Below are 25554 nucleotides of genomic sequence, written 5' to 3'. Positions count from 1 at the left end.
GTGGGCAGATGCAGCAGAGACTGTGGGGGTGGCTGTGGGCAGACGCAGCGGAGACTATGGGGATGGCTGTGGGCAGACGCGGGATATTAAGACGGTTGCTGTGGGCAAAGAAAGTCTTATTCTAGTAGCTTGTGAGCAAAACAGGTGACACAGTTCAGTGTAAATGTTTGTAATACACAATTCTGTGCTGAGAACACAAACACCGGCTCAGTCTATTGTTTGGAGCCAAATGATATACAAGGGACCTGCTAGACGGGTTGTGACAGGCAGTATTGTACCTGATGGGAGGTCGTCCAGTCTAAGCTAAGCTTCAGGAATGCTGTAACACTTGAATATGCGGTTCTGCTCCAGCTGGAGCTGCTGCTGTGCAGCACAATGCTAAAAGGTCTTCATTGGTGATTTAAGCAGCACTTGAAGGAGCGATACAGTGGATCCTCTATGCAGCCGCCCTGGGTGATGCTGTGGTCATCACCGCTACTTCAGCCAGGCTCCGTCACTGTCAGATGGAGAGAGCTGCTGTATCTTCAGATGGGTAAGTATAGGAGGTCATTTATATTGAAAGGTGAGCGCTCTCTTTATATTCTATTGCTGCTCCTACAATATAATCCAAAGAGATAGGAGGAGAAAAGGAGTGCAATAAATACAATATCTACTGTTAAAACATATAAGTAAACATGGAAGTTGCAGACATGTGTTTATAGTCTTTCGCAGAGTAATTAGCCGGAGCTGCTGAAGCCACAATACACAATACTGTTCAAGCATAAAAATAAATAGAAGCTACGAACATATATTATGTCCTTTCGCAGAGTAGGTAGCCGGGGTTGCGGAAGTCACATTCGGATAGGATCTTACCCTGATAGAAGATCGAAGGGCGACGTCCATCCAGAATGTTTTCCCCGATGGCCGCTGGAGTCCAGACTTGACTCCGTATAGCTCTGTATACGTGCTGTATAGCTGTATAGCTACTGTGTTCTTGCTAAAAAATCTAGTAAGGACAAAGTAGCAATACAGCACGTCCCTGCGTAAACAAGCCGTGAACCTGCAGAGTCAAGTCTGGACTCTAGCGACCATTGGGGAAAACATTCCGGATGGACATCTCCCTTCGATCTGCTATCGGGGTAATATCCTATCTGAATGTGACTTCCGCAGCCCTGGCTACCTATTCTGCGAAAGGACATAACATGTGTCTGCAACTTCCATGTTTACTTATATGTTTTAACAGTAGATATTGTATAATTGCACTCCTTTTCTCCCCCCTATCTCTTTGGATTATATTATAGGAGCAGCAATAGAATATATAGAGAGCGCTCACCTTTCAATATAAATGACTTCCTATACTTAATACCAATCTGAAGATACAGCAGCTCTCTCCATCTGCTCTGGGATGCTGTGTATATGTCACATGGGAATGTGCTTTATGTTGTACCAGCGTCGATGCTGGGCATTATGTGGCCTTAATAACTGCTGGGTTTTGTGACACTGGTTTAGTACACTTGGTTTGGCCTGTCATCATCCAGTATTCCCATCAATCTGTATGACCACTGCAGGAACTACTGAGCACTGTTAAATCTCCCAACCCCAGCTCAGTGCAGTGAATAAATTAACTGACATCACAGAGGGGACGGGAGGTTTAACATGGATTCCATAAAAGCCGCCTCTGTCACCACAGAGAGATTAAACTTTGCAATAAGAGCGGTGCCAGGGCCAATAATGATACAATGTGCCCCCCTCAGTTCCAAAACACCAACCAGCCCATATATAGCCAACAAATAGGTCTAATTCCTCTGCAGTTTACAGAACTAAATCGTTAGGCAAGAGGAAAGCCAGCCATATTTGTGCTGGCAAGTGAAGCCACATATACTACACCCAGCACAAGCTTCTATTTGACATGCGCAACATTATGAACTTTTCTGAAAAAGCTATAACTTTATCAAAATTTTAAACCCTCAAAGGCACTCCTCAGCCATAATAGCTTTCATACAAAACAAACCCCAAGTCTTTAAACCACCTGTACACTGAGTTACGCTCTCCCCCAAGAAAAACAGAAAAACAGTGACTTTTACAAAACAGGAAGTGGGAAAAAATGGCGAGATTTTGAATTTTAGATTATTTCTAATTTGTCATTTTTTATTCCTTTTTTCTTAAATTTGGTATGCGGTACCCATGGACGGTTCTTCATTTGCATGCCAAATTTCATCTTAATAGCTTTAATATTTTTTAAAATGTAGCCCCTCAAACACCATGCCCCCCTCTCACAGATTTAACATGGCGGAATGTCGTTCATTAGATGCAACCTTAATATAAGGGCACAACCGTGCCCTTAAAATATATGTGTATATACGTCTATATATGTGTGTGTGTACATATATATATATATATATATATATATGTGTGTGTTTGTGTATATATATATATATGTATGTATATATGTATGTTTGTATACATGTATGTGTATATATATATATGTATATATATATATATATATATATATATATTATTGTGACAAAGGGAGTGATTTTCCACAGGCCTCTAACAGGGAAGTTAGAGATACAGCAGCAGTGCACCTAGTCCAAAGATACACAGTTGGAGGACATGTGTGTGATGGTACAATAGTATAGAGTGTGATGTAACTTACATGTTTTGAAGTGGTTTAGAAGCGTATTTTTCCACAGCTAACAGCAAGTGGACAGGGTGTGTCTGCAGTGAGAGTAATCAAGCAAACTCCTTTTTAAAGGCAAGGTGGGAGTGTCGCCTGTCCATGAAACTAGGGCTGTGGGAGGAGTGTAAGGTATTTAAACCTGTCTTCTTTTCATTGTTCAGTGTGACTGATGCCCAATAAGTTGGCCGGTGTCTAGGGAGCCGATCTGTGATAATTTCACATTAGGGTCACAAGCAAGTGTATGGAGCTTTATGTTATGAGTTACTTTGCCATCCTGACAAACAAAGCAAAGTACAAAGCAAGAAGTTGTTAGTGTGTGCATCAACAGAAGGGTGCCCATGCCACAAAGAGAATGCTTCAGGACATTGCCCAGATCCCATTCTTCTCCTTTAGGGATCGAGCCAGGAACATACTAGGAGCTGCTAGGGGAGGTCCAAGGCTTGGAAGCGCTGAACACCGGACACCCCCCCCCCCCCCAGTGGTGAGTGGCCATTCCCCTATCTGGTGCACGTATCGGCGCTCTCATTCAAAAGTTGGGAATTATGTGCTTCCTTTTTTGGGGACCTCACCCAACACCTAATGCTGCAAAGCTTTATGGTCCCAGCTTTCAGCATGCCCACCTAAATACATGCATTCTGGCAGTAAGTAAAAGTACAGATTAGTACAGATACTGTATACGTCGGTAATGCTGCCTGTGTGCCACAATACATCCCCACCCTCTGCAGAGGTAAAGATACTTACGTATTAAATAAAACAATAGGAATAAAAACAATTGCATTGCAAATCCCCTGCAAGAGACAGCCCCCATTGCCATTCTGCTGCCCTTTCCACACATTCCTTATTGCAGCTCTAACTAACCGTCGCTGGCATATTTCTCACAGCAATTCCAAATATATTCCTTTTTTTTTTTTTAAATAATAAATTCTGCGCAGTCACTGTAAAGTGCCGCCTGTCAGTGAGACAAGCCTCTGATCTAATGGAGCTTTGTGTCAATTTTTTCTGCAATATATCTCTACAACCTGATTATAGCCGTAGTGCAGAGGCGCAGTAGTTGCTAACTGTTCCTTCGCATTAAATGAGACTTTTTATTGGAAAACATCTTGTCTGGTACAGTCGCTCTCTCATATCTACTACTCCGGGGATTAATCTCTCAGCACACGTGCGCTCCTATAAGAGCGACAGAACCCGATAGGATTCATAGAGAGGAGTCCACTGCCTGTCTTTCCTCGCGCTCACTGAATGAATCCTACTTTATAGCCGTGAAAGATTGTTCTCTTTCTTTATGAATTCTATTCAAACACAAAATCCCATTTAATTTGCCCTTTTATTCAATTACATCCTTCTGTTTAAATAAATCATTTCGCTGGTATAAATCCGTCTTAGGAAATAAAGCCTTTCGGCTCACACAAAGGCTTCTATTCAAAGTCTCTGGGTATTTTCTTGAAAAGATGGAAGTGGCTGGATTTAAATATAACTTCTGCCATTCAAAGCAAGAGGCCCTAATTCTCTGTGTTCCAATGATCGGAACACTCTATACCAGTTATCCGCGATGATATTAGCTGAACGTGACGCATGCAGAATTAAAATAACGGGCTTTATAAAATGGAAGCTCACATTGTTTAGTAACAGAATAGGGATTAATAAAAGGTCAATAACATTTAAAGTTTCAACTCTTAACCTAGAAGGAGGCAGTTGCTTTGTGGCTGAACCATTATTTAACAATTTGCAGGCTAATAATTCAGTAGGTAAGGAGACAGCACTGAGTACATCAAGCATATATCCCAACATTTATAAGAGCAAAATTGGGACCCAAATATGCCCCTCCCACAAACTGCCCAAATCACGCCCAGAACCACAGAAACCACACCCAGGTCAGGATCCACATCCACATTACAGTGAGGTCAAGAATTGGGACAGCCCCATGAAAATTAAGTTAAGCTGAGATGTGCGCATTAAGGTTTTTTTACAATCCGCAAATACTTTGGAAATATCCCCGTAAAATCAATCTGCGCATAGTTTTGCGGATTGACGAATGCTCCGGTAAACTCGCTGAGTGGAAATAGTAAATATGTCATATCAACATTTAACCTACAACCACTGTAGGAAAAGACCCCAGGGGGCCTGATTCATTAAGGATCTTAACTTAAGAAACTTCTTATTTCAGTCTCCTGGACAAACCATGTGTACAATGCAAGGGGTGCAAATTAGTATTCTGTTTTGCACATAAGTTAAATACCGACTGTTTTTTCATGTAGCACACAAATATCAACTTTAAATTTCAGTGTACAAATAAGCTATCAAGTATTTGTGTGCTACATGAAAAAACAGACAGTATTTAACTTATGTGCAAAACAGAAAACTAATTTGCACCCCTTGCATTGTTACATGGTTTTGTCCAGGAGACTTAAATAAGAAGCTTCTTAAGTTAAGATCCTTAATGAATCGGGTCCCCTGTCATTAATTCTTCCTTCCTCCTATAATATTTTGCTGGTAGCATTTCACCAAATACACTGGTTGAGATCACAATGAGTTCCCGGGGTGTTTCTATGCCTAAGTAATGGTACTGAATTTATCTCATCATACTGTAGTTAGGGTGCAAAATATTTTAAGAAACCTATCAGACAATGTAAGTGCAGCGCGCACACACACACACACACACACACACACACACACACACACACACACACACACACACACTTACAGTAATTCGAGCTACTAATAGTCACAGAGAGCATCCACAGATGTTTTCCCCTTGGACAATACAGGAAAAATGAGGGTCCGAGGGGCTGCAAACTAAGTCGTCATTTTCACTCACTTTGGTCCTCCTGATTTTCCAGTGGGTAAACTTTTAGTGATTTGCAAATTAATTCATCAATGGCAAATCGAATTGACTCATCCATCTATGATAGGTCTGTTTTATATGCTAGCTACCCAGGGGCAAACACAGGATTCTAAAGGGGGTGGGGCTCCAAAAAAATAAATAAATAAATAAATAAATATATATATATATATATATATATATATATATATATATATATATATATATACATATATATACCAGTATGAAAAACCCTTGTGAGAAGCAGAAGTTTCTGAACATAATTACAGTATCAAATATTATATATCTGCAATGGAGGTTCTCATAATTTCCTTAGAAAAGCACCACGTTACTTGGCCACTCTCCAGGGCTTAATCTAATAACTTAATACCACCACGTACACCAATTTTACCGTGATCAGTAATACACTAAGTGCTGATGACGTGATATATCTGCAAACCAGTAAGGACATTGCTGCTACTTACTTGACTATCTCTTATATATAATGTCTAATGTGAGGTATGTGTCCTTAACATACTTCTTCATATGTATCATGTATTTAAGACTACAGACTACAGAATACATACTGTACTATGGATATTTGTTTTGTGGCATTTGTAAAAACAACGATTTTGCTCAAAAGTAATAAATCCACCTATAGTTACACAGGAGTGGAAGACATACACGGCTGAAGTGCACAAGAGAGACGTTTGAACGTATCTAAGTAACTGGGACAGTGCAGGTAGGGACAGTGGAACCTGCTCAGCAGCTCCATGCATGCTCAGCAGCTCCATTTCGGCGATGCTGAATTGTACAGCAGCCGCGGTGCTGTCAAAGAAGCGCCCGTGGCAGTTGTGTATTGTAGTACAATACGGCATCGCCTCAGACGCTTTTTTGACAGCGCCGCGGCTGTTGTACAGTACAGTGCTGTGTAGGGGCAATGATTAGCACCCATTTGTTCGCAGTGGGGAGGGGTTTCTGGAGAACCAGAAACCCCCCCTGCGTGCGCCCCTGTACCAGAATAAAAGTGTGACTTGTCCGCTAACCACCAGACTAAAGGTGTGACTTGTGCGCTAACCACCAGATTAAAGGTGTGACTTGTGCGCTAACCACCAGATTAAAGGTGTGACTTGTGCGCTAGCCACCAGATGGATTTTATACCAGCCCAATATTGGAGATCTGCTTTATACCCTAGCTACCAATTTCAAGTTCTGCTTTACACTACCACCAAATTTGAAGGTCTATATACTAGCCACAAGTTTTTGAGGCCTCCTTTATGCAGTAACCAGCAGGATGTAGGTCTGTTTTATATATTAGACACCTGGTTGGGGGCCTGCTTTATATACTGCTTTGCTTTTTACACTAGCCAACTTAATTGGTCAGGATTGTACATTTGCCACCAGCATGGTATGAGTTTTGCTTACGAGCCAGCAGACTGAGGGGATGTGGCGGTCCTGATTGTCAAGGTATAGTCGGGCTGAGATACTTTACGGCCGCTGTTGACTGATCACTCTCTGCTTCCCAAGCTGCACACCGATCGTTTGCTTCTGCCTGGCTCGTTGTGTACCACACTTTGGTACACAAAGGGGGTCATTCAATTCCCTGCGATGTGCTGCGGAGTGGAGCCGTCTTGAAGGCACTCTGCGGCGATGTAACATCACTGAGTTTTCTTTGCTCACTAATGTCACTATTCCCTAGCACTATTTCCTGATGAATCCAGGTGGATATCTGTTGCATATTGGGACATACCGCAATATGGCTGCCTCCACTATTGCACATTAATATCATACTTGCCTACTTTTTATATCTGTTCCCTGAGAGAAAAAGAGCAGGCGGACGTGGCCTGGAACCATTCACGGGGAGGGGAGTATGACGCCATTATCATCACCAAGTGAGAAGAACAAGTGATATGATGACACAATGAAGCAGTGAGCACTTGCAGGACTTAGGCTCCGCTCCCGGGATTCAGGGAGGTCTTCCAATAATCTGCGAGTAGGCAACTATGAATAATATATGGTAAATAGCTGAACTGCAGCAGATTGTCATGTTAGCAGGGAGGAACTTCTCTTCGCAAGTAGACAATAGATCTCACCTAATACCATTGTCTATAGGTACAAAATTTGCACCACACTACAACAAGCAATCAGCAATTAGCTTGTATCTGTCTAGCGCAATGTTAGCGGAAGCCTAGAGAGTCACTGACACTTCGATAGACACGCTTTGTAGAAATGCACAGTGTGGATTCATACATGTGGCGGAGATAGTCACGTGACAGCAACTACAATGACTGCCGTTTCAGCTTTTTGACCTACTTGAGAATAGCAGTTACAGAGGTAGCACAGAGCGGCGGTGGCAGTTACCGACCTAGCACAGAGCGGCGGTGGACTATACAGCTGAACAATTTTACCTTTGTTGTTCATATGTGAAAATATAAATTTTGGGATCCTAAAGTCACAATTTAACACCGATTTTCCACTTTCCCAACAACACATATGTTTGTGCCGCACGTATAAGATTGCATCTTACTGTAACGGGTGGAACGGCCCTGCAATGTTATTGCTTTCTGTCATTCTGTTTTATTTGCGTTATTTCTTGTACTGTAGAGAGCACTCGATGCAGGTGCAGCTATTACAACACACTGGAAGCTCTCACTATTATCTCGGCAGGCAGGCTGTAAAACTCAGAGGCGGCAGCAGCTGGAGCCTCAGGGGTCTATAATTGGGCAGATGTTGCAGTTGACGTGGAGGAAGCTTTAAATGCCTGTAAAATCTGCACTCTTTCCCTGTGAGCTGGAATTGCTGGCATGTTATCAGCGAGACGCCAATAATGTAGCCCGGCTTTGCTAGCGATAAAATACTTGTGTGAGTTATTCCTAACTCTTCAAGGTTCCGTAAAACAACAGCACAGAAGATGTCATCCTGTATATTCCATGGTTATATCATTTACGCAATCTTTAAAGTGCACCTAGACAACTGGGACACAGCCAGTTTGCGTCCTGACGCAGTATTCCTGTGAATATGACCATTTATCATCATCATTTATTTATATAGCGCCAACATATTCCGTAGTGTTTTACAATTGGGGACAAACATAGTAAACTAATAAACAAACTGGGTAAAACAGACAAAGGGGTGAGAAGGCCCTGCTCGCAAGCTTACAATCTATGTGACAATGGGAGTTTGATACATGAGGTTAAGTCTACATTTGCAGTCGGCCCAGCCAGACTCCAAAGGTAAAAGTGACTCATAGGCTAAATGATCCTGTCACACAACAATGTTGGTCAAGGGGTAGTTGTATAACGGGTGGTAATAGGGTAATGTAGTGAGATTAAGAGGTTGGTTGAGGAATATTATAAGCTTATCTGAAGAGGTGGGTTTTCAGAGTACGCTTGAAAGCTTGTAGACCAGAGGAGAGTCTTATTGTCTCAATAGAGTCTCAATATACTAGGAACTAGTGACCAGACAGGCATGAGGCACAACGCACCTCATACCTCAGGGAGGTGACAACTTGGCAATCAATCTCCATATATTATTTACATATTTTCCTTAGAAAGTAAACCTCTCTCTTAGATTCTGGCTCTTATCATTCAATGCTGATTATTGTCTGTATCTCTATCCACATCAATTAATGGCAATAAATGTCTTAGCTCTTTAATTAACCTGTGCAAATGGCATAAACCCAATTGTAAAGCGCTACGAAATATGTTGGCGCTGTATAAATAAATGATGATGATGATAAACTCCAAAATGACACAGTTTTGTTAACTATTAGACCCACAACAGACTGATCTGATCACTAATTTCTCTCTATCACTCGTCTGCCACATAAATGCATTGGATGTAACCAGTGCTTTTCTTTTGTCCTAGAACTCACAGAACCTTTTTTCAACGGATTTTCCAAGTTTTAAAAGTAACCTTTGAACATTTGATGTTTGGTCCACGTGGACTTGAATCGCCCTGACGAGCGTAGCAGTTCGACGGCAAAATCATTAAAACGGTGCATGCGGTCTGCTTGTGTGTGGAGTCCGATGCATGCGTGCTTTGTCTGCACTGGTTGTGATGGCACTGCTTGGCTTGTGTTGCTGCTCAGCTTGTGATTGGTCGTCTGGTCGCACGCTGAGAGCTTAGTGCGGGCGGTGACCGTAAAATCATTAAAACGGTGCATGCGGGCTGCTTTTGTGTGGAGTCCGATGCATGTGTGCTTTGTCTGCACTGGTTGTGATGGCGCTGCTCGGCTTGTGCTGCTGCTCAGCTTGTGATTGGTCGTCTGGTCGCACGCTGAGAGCTTAGTGTGGGCGGTGACCGTTATGTTTCGTTACACAACTGACGTGTGTGAGTGTGTGTACAGTGATTGACTACATGATGTGAGTTCCGGCACCTTTTTTCTTACACAAACAGCACTGGCTGTAACTATTTTCACAACCCCAAAGCAGAATATACCATTCTTGGCGGACGACCAACATTGCAACACACACAGCCCACTCAGTACTTTTACCTTTGCGTTCTAGCTGGTCCATTGTGCAATATGATGTAGCACATGCCCTTGTGTTTCTAACTCCCATTGTCCTATAGACTGTAAGCTTGCGAGCAGGGTTCTCTTACCTCTCTGTCTGTATGTATTACCCAGTATTGTCTTATTAATGTTTGTTCCCAATTGTAAAGCGCTACGGAATTTGCTGGTGCTATATAAATAAATGTTGATGATGATGATGATGATATGGTGCATTGGTATGGTAGAAAATCATGCTCAGTGAATATGAATTGGCACAAAAACACTGGGAATAGTAACTGTAAAGCACGCTGTATTCTGCTATAGCTCTTCCTATCTTTTTATGCATCTATAGCACATATATGGTGTTGAATTTGATATTTAGAGCATACATTCTACCAGTGACTGTTATAAGGACATACTAACCCTGGCCACATGTGAGAGAAACTACTGTAGTTAAGGTTTATCATCGGATTGTAAATAGACCCCAATGTGCCTTGTACCTCAGTGTTTCACTGGGTTTTAGTGAATCGATAGGTGGAAGATTGGCTCCGCCCACAAAAAATGGCTGCCTTCACTGCATGTAGGCCATACCACCCAACTGTTGGAGTTCACAATAAGGGGCACTGCAGCGCACGCATGATAAGGGGTGTGCTCATGCGAAACAGGGGTGTGGTCACTCGCATTTGAGTGTTATCAGCGGTTTGAAAGTGCTGGCCCCCTCCCCTGAAAACACCTTTTCAATGCTGCGAGGACCATCGGCATACGCGCAGCGTCCCTTAGCAGACCCCATCTTCCAGTGGTCCTAGGTTTGGGAGAAAGGGCCTTATCCATGGGATGGCAGGACAGGCCCCTCAGGGACTGGTTAGGAGAAAGGTACACTTTATCTGAAAACAATGCAGAGGAAATATCGACTGCGTTAAACTAAAATTGGAACTACAGGGTGTGTATGTTCTGCACACAGCTCGCCATAAAGCATGTAAAATTGTTATAGGTTCATCTATTTGTGTTGTTTTTAAACATAAGAAATGAGAGCGCTATTTTATTTGCACAATCTGTCTGGCTCTTTAAGCAGAACTGAAAGGTGCATGTCTGGAACCAATTAAAACGGCTGCACTTGGCAAATCCTTCTGTCATGTTTGGCCCATTGTCCTTGTTCATTTGAACTTCTCATTTCTCCCCTGTGTTGAGTTTTATTGAGCTGCACCGGGAGGGTATTGATGAAATATAGTGGCAGATATGACACACGCATGTGCAGTTTATGGTAACGTGTTGTACCGATCACCCTCCAGTTCCCCACGTCTCATTCCCTGCTGTTCTTTCTCCAGATCGATAAGGACAAGAAGCAGGTGACCGTGGAGGCCGGGATCCTCCTGACTGATGTGAACGAGGTGCTGAATAAGAACGGCTTGGCCTTGTCAAAGTAAGTGTCTGAAGTTCTACATCAAGGCCAGTAATTGTCTGTTAATGCTGCAATCCCATGGGATAGATCGAGACCCAAGCATACATGTCACGGCATTCAATAATGAATGAGTTGTAATGGCTGAAATCTACTTTTGCTGAAGCCAATTCATAAGAGATATGTATGTAAAAGTTTCCAACCCTTGTCAGAATGTTATCCGTGTGCTATCCTGCAACTGGGAGAAAAGATTGTCCTTTGTTTTACTTATTTGGCTCACTGGAAGGGGTAGTGATGGTTATTTACTTCCTGTAGTGCACAATGTTTGGAAATGTTCACATAGTAATCTGTGATTCTAGCTAATGGTGAGTAGAAGTCATAATAAATCAGACCGATAATGGAGCGATCTGATCCGTTTTGCATAAGATAAGAGCCACCTTCCTTTGTTGATCATCCATAAGTACTTAGGAATCAGGCTCTGCCAATAAGCATCAAATGACTTATGTTAAACGTGATCCATGACAAATTATGTAGCAGTCAGTGAATCTAAAGGAAATAATAAGACAAAGTGGCGCTTTGATGCATTGATCCACAGTCAACATTTGTAGAGGATCCCGTTACTATTGATATAAAAGAATAAATAAATATCTGCACCAGAATGTAAAGAAGAAGAAATAACCATTAGTGGAGATGGCGATAAGACAAATAGCTGGGGGATATTTCAGGAGGAAACCCCTATTTCAAACACATGAACTAATTCAATTATTAGGGGTCTATTTATGACCGCAGTGTAGCAGCCATCAGTATGAACATAAACAAGCAACGCTACTACTATGCTGAGGCCAATCTGTGAAGATTTTCTTCCACTAACTGGCAGTCTATTGCTGCCAGCGAATAGAAAGGTGCTATGTGTATACCGCTTTCTCCTGGAAGAGACATAGCGAAGTCCAAGAGTCTTCAGCTAGATCCCACTTATAATTAACAGTAACGTCATCCTTTGATGAATTACCTAATGTTTCTGTCCCTATAGAGGTCTATGAATGTGTCAAAATAACATCCACATGAATGCCAGGACCCAAGGTTTCCCAGCAGAACATTGCCCAAAGTATCTCACTGCCTCCTCCGGTTTGCCTTCTTCCCGTAGTGTGTCCTGGTGCCATCTCTTCCCCGGGTAAACGATGTACACGCACCCGGTCGTCCATATGATGAAAAAGAAAATGTGATTGATAAGACCAGGCCACCTTCTTCCATTGCTCCATGGTCCAGTTGTGGTGCTAACGTGCTCATTGTAGGAGCTTTCAATGGACAGGGGTCAGCATGGGCACTCTGAGCGCTCAGCGGCTACGCAGCCCCATACGCAGCAAGCTGCGATGCACTGTGTGTTCTGACACCTTTCTATCATAGCCAGCATTAACTTTTTAAGCAATTTGTGTTACAGTAGCTCTTCTGTGGGATTGGACCTGAAGGGCTAACCTTCACCAGATCCTTGGGCGCCCATCATCCTGTTGCCTGATCACTGTTGTTGTCCTTCCTTGGACCACTGCATACTCGGAACACCTCACCTGCTGTTTTGGAGATGCTCTGACCCAGTCCTCTAGCCAACACAATTTGTCCCTTGTCAAAGTCGCTCAGATCCTTACACTTGCCCATTTTTCCTGCTTTCAACAAATCAACTTCAAGAAATGGACTGTTCACTTGCTGCCTAATATATCCCACCTCTTGAAAGGTGCCACTGTAATGAGATTATCCATATTATTTACTTCACTTGTCAGTGGTTTCAATGCTGTGGCTGATTGGTGTATACTTACAGTGGAATGTTAAACACAAACCAGAGAAGCAGTAGTGTCGTTGCTGAAGTGAGAGAGCCCATCCATGCTTTTCACCATCCGTACCACGACCCTATATCCAGCATTGGTAACAGTTGTCCAACATCAACATGTGAAACTAACATAGCCCAAGTAGCTAACACAACATGATGACAATCTTGGAAAAATATACATGTGCTTCCAACTATTTTCTTGCTGTTGCTTCACAATATATAGGGCCTGTTTCAGAGGTAGACGTATGTCCATTTGCGTAGCGTACCATTACGTTTTTTTGCACCGCGCACGCTCGTAAAGTTAACATTTGCAACTGCGACTATTCAGACAGAGACTTTTTGCCACTTACGACTCCTTACGCCCCTAGAGTTGTGATGGGGCAGGGAAGGGATGTTCTAATCTGGAAAGGGCGAGTTCGAGCAATTGCGTATGGATTCAGACCAGGATGTAGTCTCAGATACGTCCGTAAAAGCGGTTTTATTTGCGGGTGTTCAGGACCAGGTGTAAGTAGCGGATGATGACAATGACGCGAACTAGCGAACCGCTTGTCAATGCAGGTTTGCAAATGATTTGCAGAGGCTTATTGAGACTTAAGTAGTAGCTCGGCCGTAGATTAGGACTTGTTGATTGTGTTGTAGCAAAAATACAAAAATGATATTGGAAATAATTTTGGAAGTTGTTCCTGCTGTGATAGTTAGGTTATTCCCGTTTAAATGATGCCTCATAGCAATTGCGTCGGTAACATATAATAATAGGTTTTTGTACAGGTTGGGCTTCAGTGTCTGAGGGGTGCGGCTGTTGTCAAGTGTACGCATCTAGGACTCATTCAGACCTGGCCCGCAACTTTTGCAATCACAAATCACACTTGCGCATGTGTCTCAAATCAGGCCCATAATGACTAAGAACTAGAGATGCTCAGGCTCGGTTCATCGAGTACCTAACACACCAAAACTTAGGGGATCCGAGTACCAAGCCACTCTCGCGCGCCCTCGGAATCTAAAAAGAGGCAAAACGTCATCTTTACGTCGTCAGATCTCGCAAGTTTTGAATTCCTTTTTAAGATCCAACATCACAGAGGGTGGGAGGGAGGGCGGACCCCCATTTTTCTTTTCTGCCACTGCTGTGTGCCAATGTGTCCTAGATGTGCTAGGAACTGCCGTGTGTTTGTGTCATTGCTCTGTCGCTTACCATCCAGCCAGGTCGCTGCAGTATTTGTCCGAAAGTGTATGAAAATAATATTGTGATCTGTGAGGTGGTCAACATTGACTGCAAATGACTTGAAATTAGTGTTATTGAGGTTAATAATAATGTAGGACCAAAAAAAGAGCAAAAATATGTGATTTTAGCATATTTTAGGATTTTTCCTAAAAAAATCCAAAGCCAAACCCAAAACCCATGAGGGCGGTTTTGCCAAATCCAAAACCAAAACACGGAACTAATCCAGATCCAAAACCAAAACCAGTTCAAGGGGGTCAGTGAGCATCTCTACTAAGAACAGACCTTGAGAATTACAAATAGATCAGGCAAAGTTTGACAGATGTACAGATGGTTAGTAGAAAAATTTGGGGATTCCGTCAGTGGCAAAAAATGCACCCCTATTAGCAATCTCCTTTATGTAATATAATCTACTCGTAATTAATGGAAATAGAATATGTATAAAAACAGCTATACTTCTAAGATACATTTCTCGACGTGTCCTTAAAATACATTTATCCTGAATTAGATATCAGGGTATAAGTGAGCATTAATGAGTGGCTAATGTTTAGCTAATCTGTGTCCTAACGAATTTGACAAGAATTCCCCTCGGTGACTAATCAGACACATCCAGGAAGATCCATCGAACGCACTGACAGCCCCTGATTTTTACTCCGGGTGACGGATTCCCTCTGACCTGTACAGGCGGCTGACAGCCGCCAGCAGATACTCTGATAAATACCTGCAGCCATTGATTGAGTTTCGATCCTTTGAAGTCTTTGCAGCTCTGCGTCTAAAGCTGTCAGTGTTTCCTCTCCGATATAAGTCCTGCGAGTGATTCCAATATCAAGGATTCATAACACGGACACACAAGGGCTGGAAAGAGCAATATTTAGAAGTGCAAAATAAGTAAAAAAAAAAACAACTGTTTACGGTTTATAGAAGAAAATACATAATTCAGGAGTGACAGAAATGTCAGAGCGACGGGTGTTCCTGACAGTAAGATACAACTATTAATGCAAACAGGGATTTAAAAATGTTATGGTGTAATTCATCAATGTCCATGGGGGCGACAAGTGTCTGCTAAGTCATAACTCACATTGATTGGATCAAATTTGTAATTATAAGTCTCGGAAATACAGGATATTTCCCAACAGGAAAGGCTTGTACAATATTACCGATCAATAAATCTAAATATAATAGCACGCAAACAAAACCAATCAATGTCATTGTTGTCGCCTGTCTCTAAATTTCTGGGAATGTCGAGGATTTTAATTGTTTTCCTTGTTATTTTAACACTGACTTAGCTAAGTTTAGTCATTTACGTCTCACCGTCTACACACAATTGGCCTGATGATATTGGGATGTTAGAGCCTAAACTCACAGAGTAACCCCGCTATGTATGGGTCACTGGATCACATCAGAAAGACATAACGATATCTTTATTACAGAATAAAATACAAACTGTAAAACTGTGGCAATTTTTTACAATAATACTAATTAACCATAGCCAGAAAAATCATAAATTTCCGTACACCTCCCAAAGCGGCATTTCAGAGTCCAACAGCTATAAAAAGTAATGATATAACTTAGCCCAACCAAGTTGATTCAATCCCAGAACAAGCTGTAGTTGAGAAAATGGTCCTGATGCAGTTTCTAAGGTAACTGTACCAAGCATACACCAGTACACTGATTGCGTACCGTTCCTCCGACCTAGCTGCTAGCCATCACTATTCTGGACTAGTCATTTTGTGAAGGCAGTTGTCATGAGTTCATTAAATCTCTAAGAGTCTTATGTGGCACTATAGAGTTTTAAAGATCTCGCCAAGCGGCAGTACAAATGTCTGGCCAAGCTGTTATCGAGTCTCAGGTCAAGTTGTACTTCATCAGTGGTCCTGGTGCAGTTACTATACCAACCTCAACAGTGATCCACCAGTGAGCTGAGAGTGTTTTGGCTCCAGCCAAGCTGTTACTGCTGCCTTTGTACCCATCGGATCTTTCCACTATTACCCACCCGGCCAAGCTGTTGCTGAAGATCCATCCAAGCTCTATCAAAATCCCATCCCATCCTCTTTGCAGTTACCTTGCACCTTGATTTGCTCCGGCGCCACTAAATGTTCAACAAAATTAGTGGAACAATACGGCAGCGTTTGCAGCGGAGCAGAAGCTTGCATGGGCCGTAAGTGGAGTTGGGTGGAGTGTGGAGTCATTCCTTGATAACTATAGAGTAGGAGGGCCGGAGCAGGGTCCACATTATTAAAATGAGATGGAGGGCATATTTTTTTTTATTTATTGCATTGCAGATTATCACACGCTCATTTTCACTCTGAAAAAACTCTTGAATATTGCTACGAACTCTGAGCTGGCTGAGATTGGGTCCAAATTTTTAATGGAGCGCATTTTGTGCCTTCCGGTTGCACATTTGGCGGAGATAGGCTGTTCTAGGAGTGTTATGCGCAAACAAATCTTCAAACGCACAAATAATACACATGTAATGAAGACCATGTTCACTAACTAGAGATTCTCACCGACCCCCGTGAACTGGTTTTGGTTTTGGTTTTGGTTTTGGATCTGGATTAGCTACGTGTTTTGGTTTTGGCAAAACCGCCCTTGTTTTTTTGGTTTTGGATTTTTTAGAAAAAATCCTAAAATATGCTAAAATCAAATAATTTTGCTCTTTTTTTGTTCCTACATTATAATTAACCTCAATAATACTAATTTCAAGTCATTTGCAGTCAATTTTGACCACCTCACAAGTCACAATAATATTTTCATAAACTTTCGGACAAATACTGCAGCGATCTGGCTGGATGGTAAGAGACAGAGCATTGACTCCAACACACGGCAGCTCCTAGCACATCTAGGACACATTGGCACACAGCAGTGGCAGAAAACAAAAATGGGGGTCTGCCCTCCCCCCACCCACCGTTATGTTGGATCTTAAAAAGGAATTCAAAACTTGCGAGATCTGAGATCCGACGACGTAACAATGACGTTTTGCCTCGTTTTCAGTTCCGAGGGCGCGCTGTCCCCTAAGTTCGGGTGTGTTCGGTTCTCGAGGAACCGAGCCTGAGCATCTCTACCACTAACAGTCAGAGTCCATTTAGGAATACGGGTAAACTGAGCAGTGATTTATGAAGGAAATGGAGACGTTTCTTGTAATGAAATCGGTGGCTGTAAAATGGTCGGAGGTTGGACTTTGCACAGTGCGTCTCTTCAGATTCTTCTGCCTTCCATACAAACCAACGCGCAATTCTAGCTTGCGGAGGCATCTCCAAAGACAAGAAAAGCACCCTAAGGAGCGCTAGGCTGACTATACAGACACTCCAGGGCCAAACCTTAGTGATTTGCGGAGTTCATCCATAAAGGAGGTCCAACGTAGGCACCAGTTTTGGACAATGCAGCCAATTAATCTACCCAGGACACAATGACATCAGAGTGACATCAGAGTGAGTCACTTTTGATGAAAATTGCTTCATCTTATAAAATGGCGTCTTCCACTGCTTGTAGGTGACATGTACGCTGTACCCTTTAGTGTTGGAGGTTTGATAGGCTTTTTTTTACGAACAAAGCTATGCTGAATTACAAGATTTTGACATACACCTCTTAAGACCTCGGTCATGTGAACAGATTAATGCTTGAAAAAAATATTTTTCAAGGCAATTTATATATATATATATATATATATATTAGGGATGTGCACCGGCGACTTTTGAGGTCTCGTGTTTTGTGTTTTGGATCCGGATTTTCGTTATTTTTGAGGTTCGGATTTGTCTCGCAAAACACTTGACGAAAGGTCTCGGTTCGGATTTAAGGTATTGGATTCGGATTTTTTTTGAAAAAAACATAAAAAGTTTAAAAATCAAGTTTTTGGGCTTATTTTCACTCCTAGGCTATTATTAACCTCAATAACATTCAATAACAAGCATTTCCACTAATTTACAGTGTATTGTGAACACCTCACAATATAGTTATTAGTCCAAAACGTTGCAACAAGGTATCTTTCTGGACTGCGTAGAGGAGTGGGTCACCACAATATATATTAAAAACCCTGAACTTTTATGAATCGCACCAATAAATGTACCTGGACTGCGTAGAGGAGTGGGTCACCACAATATCTTAAAAACCCTGAACTTTTATGATTCGCACCAATAAATGTACCTGGACTGCGTAGAGGAGTGGGTCACCACAATATCTTAAAAACCCTGAACTTTTATGATTCGCACCAATAATTGTACCTGGACTGCGTAGAGGAGTGGGTCACCACAATATCTTAAAAACCCTGAACTTTTATGATTCGCACCAATAATTGTACCTGGACTGCGTAGAGGAGTGGGTCACCACAATATCTTAAAAACCCTGAACTTTTATGATTCGCACCAATAATTGTACCTGGACTGCGTAGAGGAGTGGGTCACCACAATATCTTAAAAACCCTGAACTTTTATGATTCGCACCAATAATTGTACCTGGACTGCGTAGAGGAGTGGGTCACCACAATATCTTAAAAACCCTGAACTTTTATGATTCGCACCAATAATTGTACCTGGACTGCGTAGAGGAGTGGGTCACCACAATATCTTAAAAACCCTGAACTTTTATGATTCGCACCAATAATTGTACCTGGACTGCGTAGAGGAGTGGGTCACCACAATATCTTAAAAACCCTGAACTTTTATGATTCGCACCAATAATTGTACCTGGACTGCGTAGAGGAGTGGGTCACCACAATATCTTAAAAACCCTGAACTTTTATGATTCGCACCAATAATTGTACCTGGACTGCGTAGAGGAGTGGGTCACCACAATATATTAAAAACCCTGAACTTTTATGATTCGCACCAATAATTGTACCTGGACTGCGTAGAGGAGTGGGTCACCACAATATATTAAAAACCCTGAACTTTTATGATTCGCACCAATAATTGTACCTGGACTGCGTAGAGGAGTGGGTCACCACAATATCTTAAAAACCCTGAACTTTTATGATTCGCACCAATAATTGTACCTGGACTGCTTAGAGGAGTGGGTCACCACAATATATTAAAAACCCTGAACTTTTATGATTCGCACCAATAATTGTACCTGGACTGCGTAGAGGAGTGGGTCACCACAATATCTTAAAAACCCTGAACTTTTATGATTCGCACCAATAATTGTACCTGGACTGCGTAGAGGAGTGGGTCACCACAATATCTTAAAAACCCTGAACTTTTATGATTCGCACCAATAATTGTACCTGGACTGCGTAGAGGAGTGGGTCACCACAATATCTTAAAAACCCTGAACTTTTATGATTCGCACCAATAATTGTACCTGGACTGCGTAGAGGAGTGGGTCACCACAATATCTTAAAAACCCTGAACTTTTATGATTCGCACCAATAATTGTACCTGGACTGCGTAGAGGAGTGGGTCACCACAATATCTTAAAAACCCTGAACTTTTATGATTCGCACCAATAATTGTACCTGGACTGCGTAGAGGAGTGGGTCACCACAATATCTTAAAAACCCTGAACTTTTATGATTCGCACCAATAAATGTACCTGGACTGCGTAGAGGAGTGGGTCACCACAAGATATATTAAAAACCCTGAACTTTTATGATTCGCACCAATAAATGTACCTGGACTGCGTAGAGGAGTGGGTCACCACAATATCTATTAAAAACCCTGAACTTTTATGAATCGCACCAATAAATGTACCTGGACTGCGTATAGGAGTGGGTCACCACAAGATATCTTAAAAACCCTGAACTTTTATGAATCGCACCAATAAATGTACCTGGACTGCGTAGAGGAGTGGGTCACCACAATATATATTAAAAACCCTGAACTTTTATGATTCGCACCAATAAATGTATCTGGACTGCGTAGAGGAGTGGGCACTGGGCACCACAATAAAATATATAAAAAACCTTCAACAGATCTGCATTACACTACACATACGGCTGCTCCTCCATCCTCTCCATCATATACATGTTGGAGTTTTAGCGTGTGACAACCTCTTGTTTTTGATAATGTCAGTGCATTTGGAATATTTTTCAATTTGCCCCACACCACTGAATGTACTTTATCTATGATACGCAATACGCATCTATCTATCTTGACTGCGTAGTGTGGTGGCCCCGGTACACAATTTGGTACCGAGGCCACAATATAATTAAAAAACCCTCCACGTGTCGGAATTCCACCAAACAAGTATCTGGACTGCATAGTGGGGTGGCCCCGGTACCCAATTTGATACCGGGGCCACAATACCTCCTCCAAACATGCTACAGACAATTCGTCATTGAGAGACCCCAGACAGACAGGGTCGAAGTGTTATTGTTTGACTTTGTAAACCCAAAAAAATGTCCCTGTTGCACATAGTCGTGCAATGAAGACTGACTTTTTCATTTAAAGGCACGATCTTTAAAGTGTCAGAAAGAGAGAGAAGACACAGGAGAGGAGAGTTGTAGCTGGGGACCTGGGGTGGAAGCTCCCAGGCTCCCCCAGCATTGCCTGGAAGTCTGAGCGTGGTGACTGAGCCAGGGCAAGGAATGTGTGCCCTGGATGAGGGGGAGAACTCCATGCCACTATAGTGAACCCAAGAGAGAGGGGGACACTGCACATGGAAGAGGCCCTGGAGTGAGGGCTGCTACAAGAGGCATGGTAGCTGTAGTGTCAGATCCTGAGGCTGAGAGTACACAGAGTGACGTGTCAGAGCACAGGAGACATTATCCCCGCAGAGGAGGGATGAGCTGCAGTTGAGAGGTATGTTGTTGAAATAGGACATGCACACTTTAACAAACCAATCATTTCAGCGACAGGGCCTACCAAACAACTTTGACTGAAATGATTGGTTTGTTTGGGCCCCCACACCAAAAAAGCTATTCAGCTCTCCCTGTACAGACTAAACAGGCTCTACTGAGGCAAGATGTCGTCCTCATCCTCAACCTCTGATTCCTCTCCCCCTACAGTGTCTACTTCCTCCTCATCACACATTATCAATTCGTCCCCGCTGGACTCCACAACCACAGGTCCCTCTGTAGTATCTGGAGGGCAGTGCTGTACTTCATTGAGGAATTGATTATTCATTTTTATAAACATCATTTTTTCAACGTTGTGAGGAAGCAACCTCCTTCGCCGCTCACTGACCAGGTTCCCCGCTGCACTAAAAACTCTTTCCGAGTACACACTGGAGGGGGGACAACTCAGGTAAAATAGAGCCAGTTTGTACAGGGGCTTCCAAACTGCCTTTTTTTCCTGCCAGTAACAATATGGACTGTCTGACATGTCTACTTGGATGGTGTCAGCAAAGTAATCATCCACAATTTTTTCTATTGTCACAGCATCCAATGCAGCGAGAGTAGACATGTCTGCAATGGTTGGCAGGTCCTTCAGTCCGGACCAGATGTTATCAGCATCCCCGCCAGTGCCTCTTTTGGGAAAACTGAGCTTTTTCCTCGCAGCCATAGATGTGGAAGAAAATGAGGGTGGAGCTGTTGGCATGTCACGGTCCTCTTCAGAGGACAATCTCCTGACCAGCAGGTCTTTGCACCGCTGTAGACTTGTGTCCGCCGGAAACAGAGACACAACATACGCTTTAAACCGAGGATCGAGCACGGTGGCCAGAATGTATTCCTCTGACTTTAAAAGAGTGACCACCCTCGGATCCTGGCAAAGCGTACGAAGGGCTACATCCACAAGAGCTACATGCTTGCTGTAATCGCAATGGCTTACCAGCTCCTCCCTCACTTTCTCCAGCTGCTTCTGCAACAGCCTGATCAGGGGAATGACCTGACTCAAGCTGGCAGTGTCGGAACTGACTTCTCGTGTGGCAAGTTCAAATGGCTGCAGAACCTTGCACAACACGGAAATCAGTCTCCACTGCGCTTGACTCAGGCGCATCCCCACTCCTTTGCCTATGTCGTAGGTGGCTGTGTAGGCCTGAATGGCCTTTTGCTGCTCCTCCATCCTCTGCAGCATATAGAGGGTGGAGTTCCAGCGCGTCACAACCTCTTGTTTGAGGTGATGGCAGGGCAGGTTGAAGCTTTTTTGATGTGCCTCTAGTCTGCGGTAGGCACTGGCTGAATGCCGAAAGTGTCCAGCAATTTTGCGGGCCACCGCAAGCATCTCCTGCACACCCCTGTCACTCTTAAGGTAATGCTGCACCACCAAATTAATGGTGTGGGCAAAACATGGGACGTGCTGGAAATTGCCCATATTTAATGCCCGCACAATGTTACTGGCATTGTCTGACACCACAAATCCCCATGAGAGTCTAAGTGGGGTAAGCCACTGGGAGATAATTTCCCTCATTTTCTCTAATATGTTGTCAGCGTTGTGCCTCTTATTAAAGCCTGTAATGCACAATGTTGCCTGCCTTTGCATGAGCAGCCATTTTGTAGATGCTGCTACTGATGCAGCTGTTGCTGTTGCTGCGGAAGGGGATGCATCTACCCAGTGGGCTGTCACAGTCATATAGTCCTTCGTTTGCCCAGAACCACTTGTCCACATGTCCGTGGTTAAGTGGACAGTGGGTACAACCGCATTTTTAAGAGCACTGAGGACACTTGATCGTACTTCTCTGTACATTTTTGGTATCGCCTGCCTAGTGAAGTGGAATCTCGAGGGGATTTGGTACCGGGGACACAATACCTCCATCAACCCTCTAAATCCCACTCCACTGATGGCGGACACCGGGCGCACGTCTAACACCAACATTGCAGTTACAGCCGCAGTTATACGCTTTGCAATAGGGTGACTACTATCGTATTTGGTGGTCATGGCAAACGACTGTTGGACGGTCAATTGTTTGGTGAAAGACTTAGCGGTCTTACGACTTCCCCTCTGGGAAGATGACCGACTAACAGCAGCAACAGCAGCAGTGGCAGTAGTAGGCGTACCGCTGCAGGATTCCTCGGATGAATCCCGTATTGAGGAGGACTCAGTCTGGCTGCTGACTTGGGCTGCAGGACTGAATCTGATGGAGATTGTGGAGGAAGTTGACGAGGAGGGTGTTGCTGGTGTGTATCCAACTGGACCACGGGATTTAGGTGTCCCTGTACCGATGAGGGTCCTAGCCCCAGTTCCTGAACTAACCACTGAACTATGAAGGTTATTCAGGTGACGTATAAGGGAGGATGTTCCTAGGTGGGCAAGATCCTTACCCCTGCTTATTTGAGCTTTACATAAGCTACATATTGCCATACATTGGTTGTCTGGATTTGGATAAAAATAACTCCAGAACGAAGAGGTGCATTTTTTGGTCTTCTGACCAGGCATGACGATGGGCTTTTTCATCCCATGGACATCAGCTGTTTCCCCCCCTGGTGCCTCATTTACAATAACCACATCACCATCCTCATCATCAAGTTCCTCCACAGCGCCAGCTACATCATCAATAGCCTCCTCCCGAGCCACCTCTTCCCGTACAGTGATGGGAAGGTCAGGCTTGACAACCACCAACACCCTTGGACTCGCCTTGGGGATTTGTGATAATTTCTCTTTAGAAGGCAGAGTTGTTTGCTGTTTTGTTGCTGACAGCATAACTCTCTTCAATTTTTTGTAGGGGGGGAGGAGGAGGAGGGCTAAGATCCGTGGGTGAAGCTGAACCACTAGTCATGAACACGGGCCAGGGCCTAAGCCGTTCCTTGCCACTCCGTGTCGTAAATGGCATATTGGCAACTTTACGTTTCTCCTCAGATGATTTTAAGTTTCTCTTTTTGCTACTTTTTCTTAACTTGGGCTTTTTGGATTTTACATGCCCGGTACTACGAGATTGGGCATCGGGCTTGGAAGACGACGTTGATGGCATTTCATCGTCTATGTCATGACTAGTGGCAGCAGCTTCAGCATTAGGAGGAAGTGGGTCTTGATCTTTCCCTACTTTATCCTCCAAATTTTTGGTCTCCATTATATGTAGCACAAGATACTGCAGAATGTGTGAACTTGGTAATATTGCAGTACCAATGGACTTATACTGCTGGATTGGTTTTGCAAATTTGGTTATAATTATTATTTTTTATTTTTTTTTTAAATTTTTTATTTTTTTTTACTTTTTTCTTATTTTTAAAAAACTTGGGAATAGTGGGGAAATAACTATGCCCTTAGAAGCACAGAGCACAGGACACAGCACCACTGGACTGAACAGGACACGGCACAGGACCCAGCAGCACTACGGAACTCAGCAGGACAGAGCACAGGACACAGCACCACTGGACTGATACTGCAGAATGTGTGAACTTGGTAATATTGCAGTACCAATGGACTTATAATGCTGGATTGGTTTTGCAAATTTGGTTATAATTATTATATATTTTTTTTTTTTTTAAATTTTTTATTTTTTTTTACTTTTTTTTTATTTTTTAAAAACTTGGGAATAATGGGGAAATAACTATGCCCTTAGAAGCACAGAGCACAGGACACAGCACCACTGGACTGAACAGGACACGGCACAGGACCCAGCAGCACTACGGAACTCAGCAGGACAGAGCACAGGACACAGCACCACTGGACTGATACTGCAGAATGTGTAAACTTTGTAATATTGCAGTACCACTGGACTTTTACTGCTGAATGTGTGAACTTGGTAATATTGCAGTACCAATGGGCTTATACTGCAGGATTGGTTGTGAAAATTTTGTGGTAATTAAAAAATATTAAAGTAGTTTTTGGTATTTTTTAAAAAAACTTTTTTTTATTTTTTTAAACACAGGGGAATATTGGGGAAATAACTATGCCCTTAGAAGCACAGAGCACAGGACACAGCACCACTGGACTGAACAGGACACAGCACAGGACCCAGCAGCACCACTGACCTCAGAAGGACAGAGCACAGCACACAGCACCACTGGACTGATACTGCAGAACACAGCACAGCACAGCACAGCACAGCACAGCACAGCACAGCACTAAACAGCACAGCACAGCACAGCACTAAATAGCACAGAACTAAACAGCACAGAACTAAACAGCACAGAGGACCACCTAACACACCCTCCCTCTACCCTGATCAATGCCCGAGTGAAGATGGCGGCGACTAGCGGGGAATTTATAGGATCCGAGTATCGCGAGATCCGACAACGGGATTATGAGTCAGAGCCTCAGTTTCACTTTTGAATTTGGCGCCAATACCCGGATCTGTCTCGGATCCGACTCGGATCCGCAACGTTCGGGTAGGCTCGGATTTC

General features: G+C 43.1%; 1 protein-coding gene across 1 annotated transcript in view; it reads left to right on the top strand.

The window, feature by feature from the left end:
* Positions 1–25554, top strand: part of LOC142142597 (L-gulonolactone oxidase-like) — a 114050-nt gene that overhangs the window by 11040 nt on the left and 77456 nt on the right. Inside the window, exon 4 of the mRNA XM_075200473.1 lies at positions 11294–11388. Coding sequence (XP_075056574.1) covers positions 11294–11388 — 95 coding nt within the window. The remainder of the gene's footprint in view (positions 1–11293; positions 11389–25554) is intronic.

Source organism: Mixophyes fleayi, chromosome 3 (genome assembly GCF_038048845.1).
Source record: "Mixophyes fleayi isolate aMixFle1 chromosome 3, aMixFle1.hap1, whole genome shotgun sequence".
NCBI classification, from domain to species: domain Eukaryota; kingdom Metazoa; phylum Chordata; class Amphibia; order Anura; family Limnodynastidae; genus Mixophyes; species Mixophyes fleayi.
Note: the sequence above shows the minus strand (reverse complement) of the source record. Positions and strands in the feature narration are given on the sequence as shown.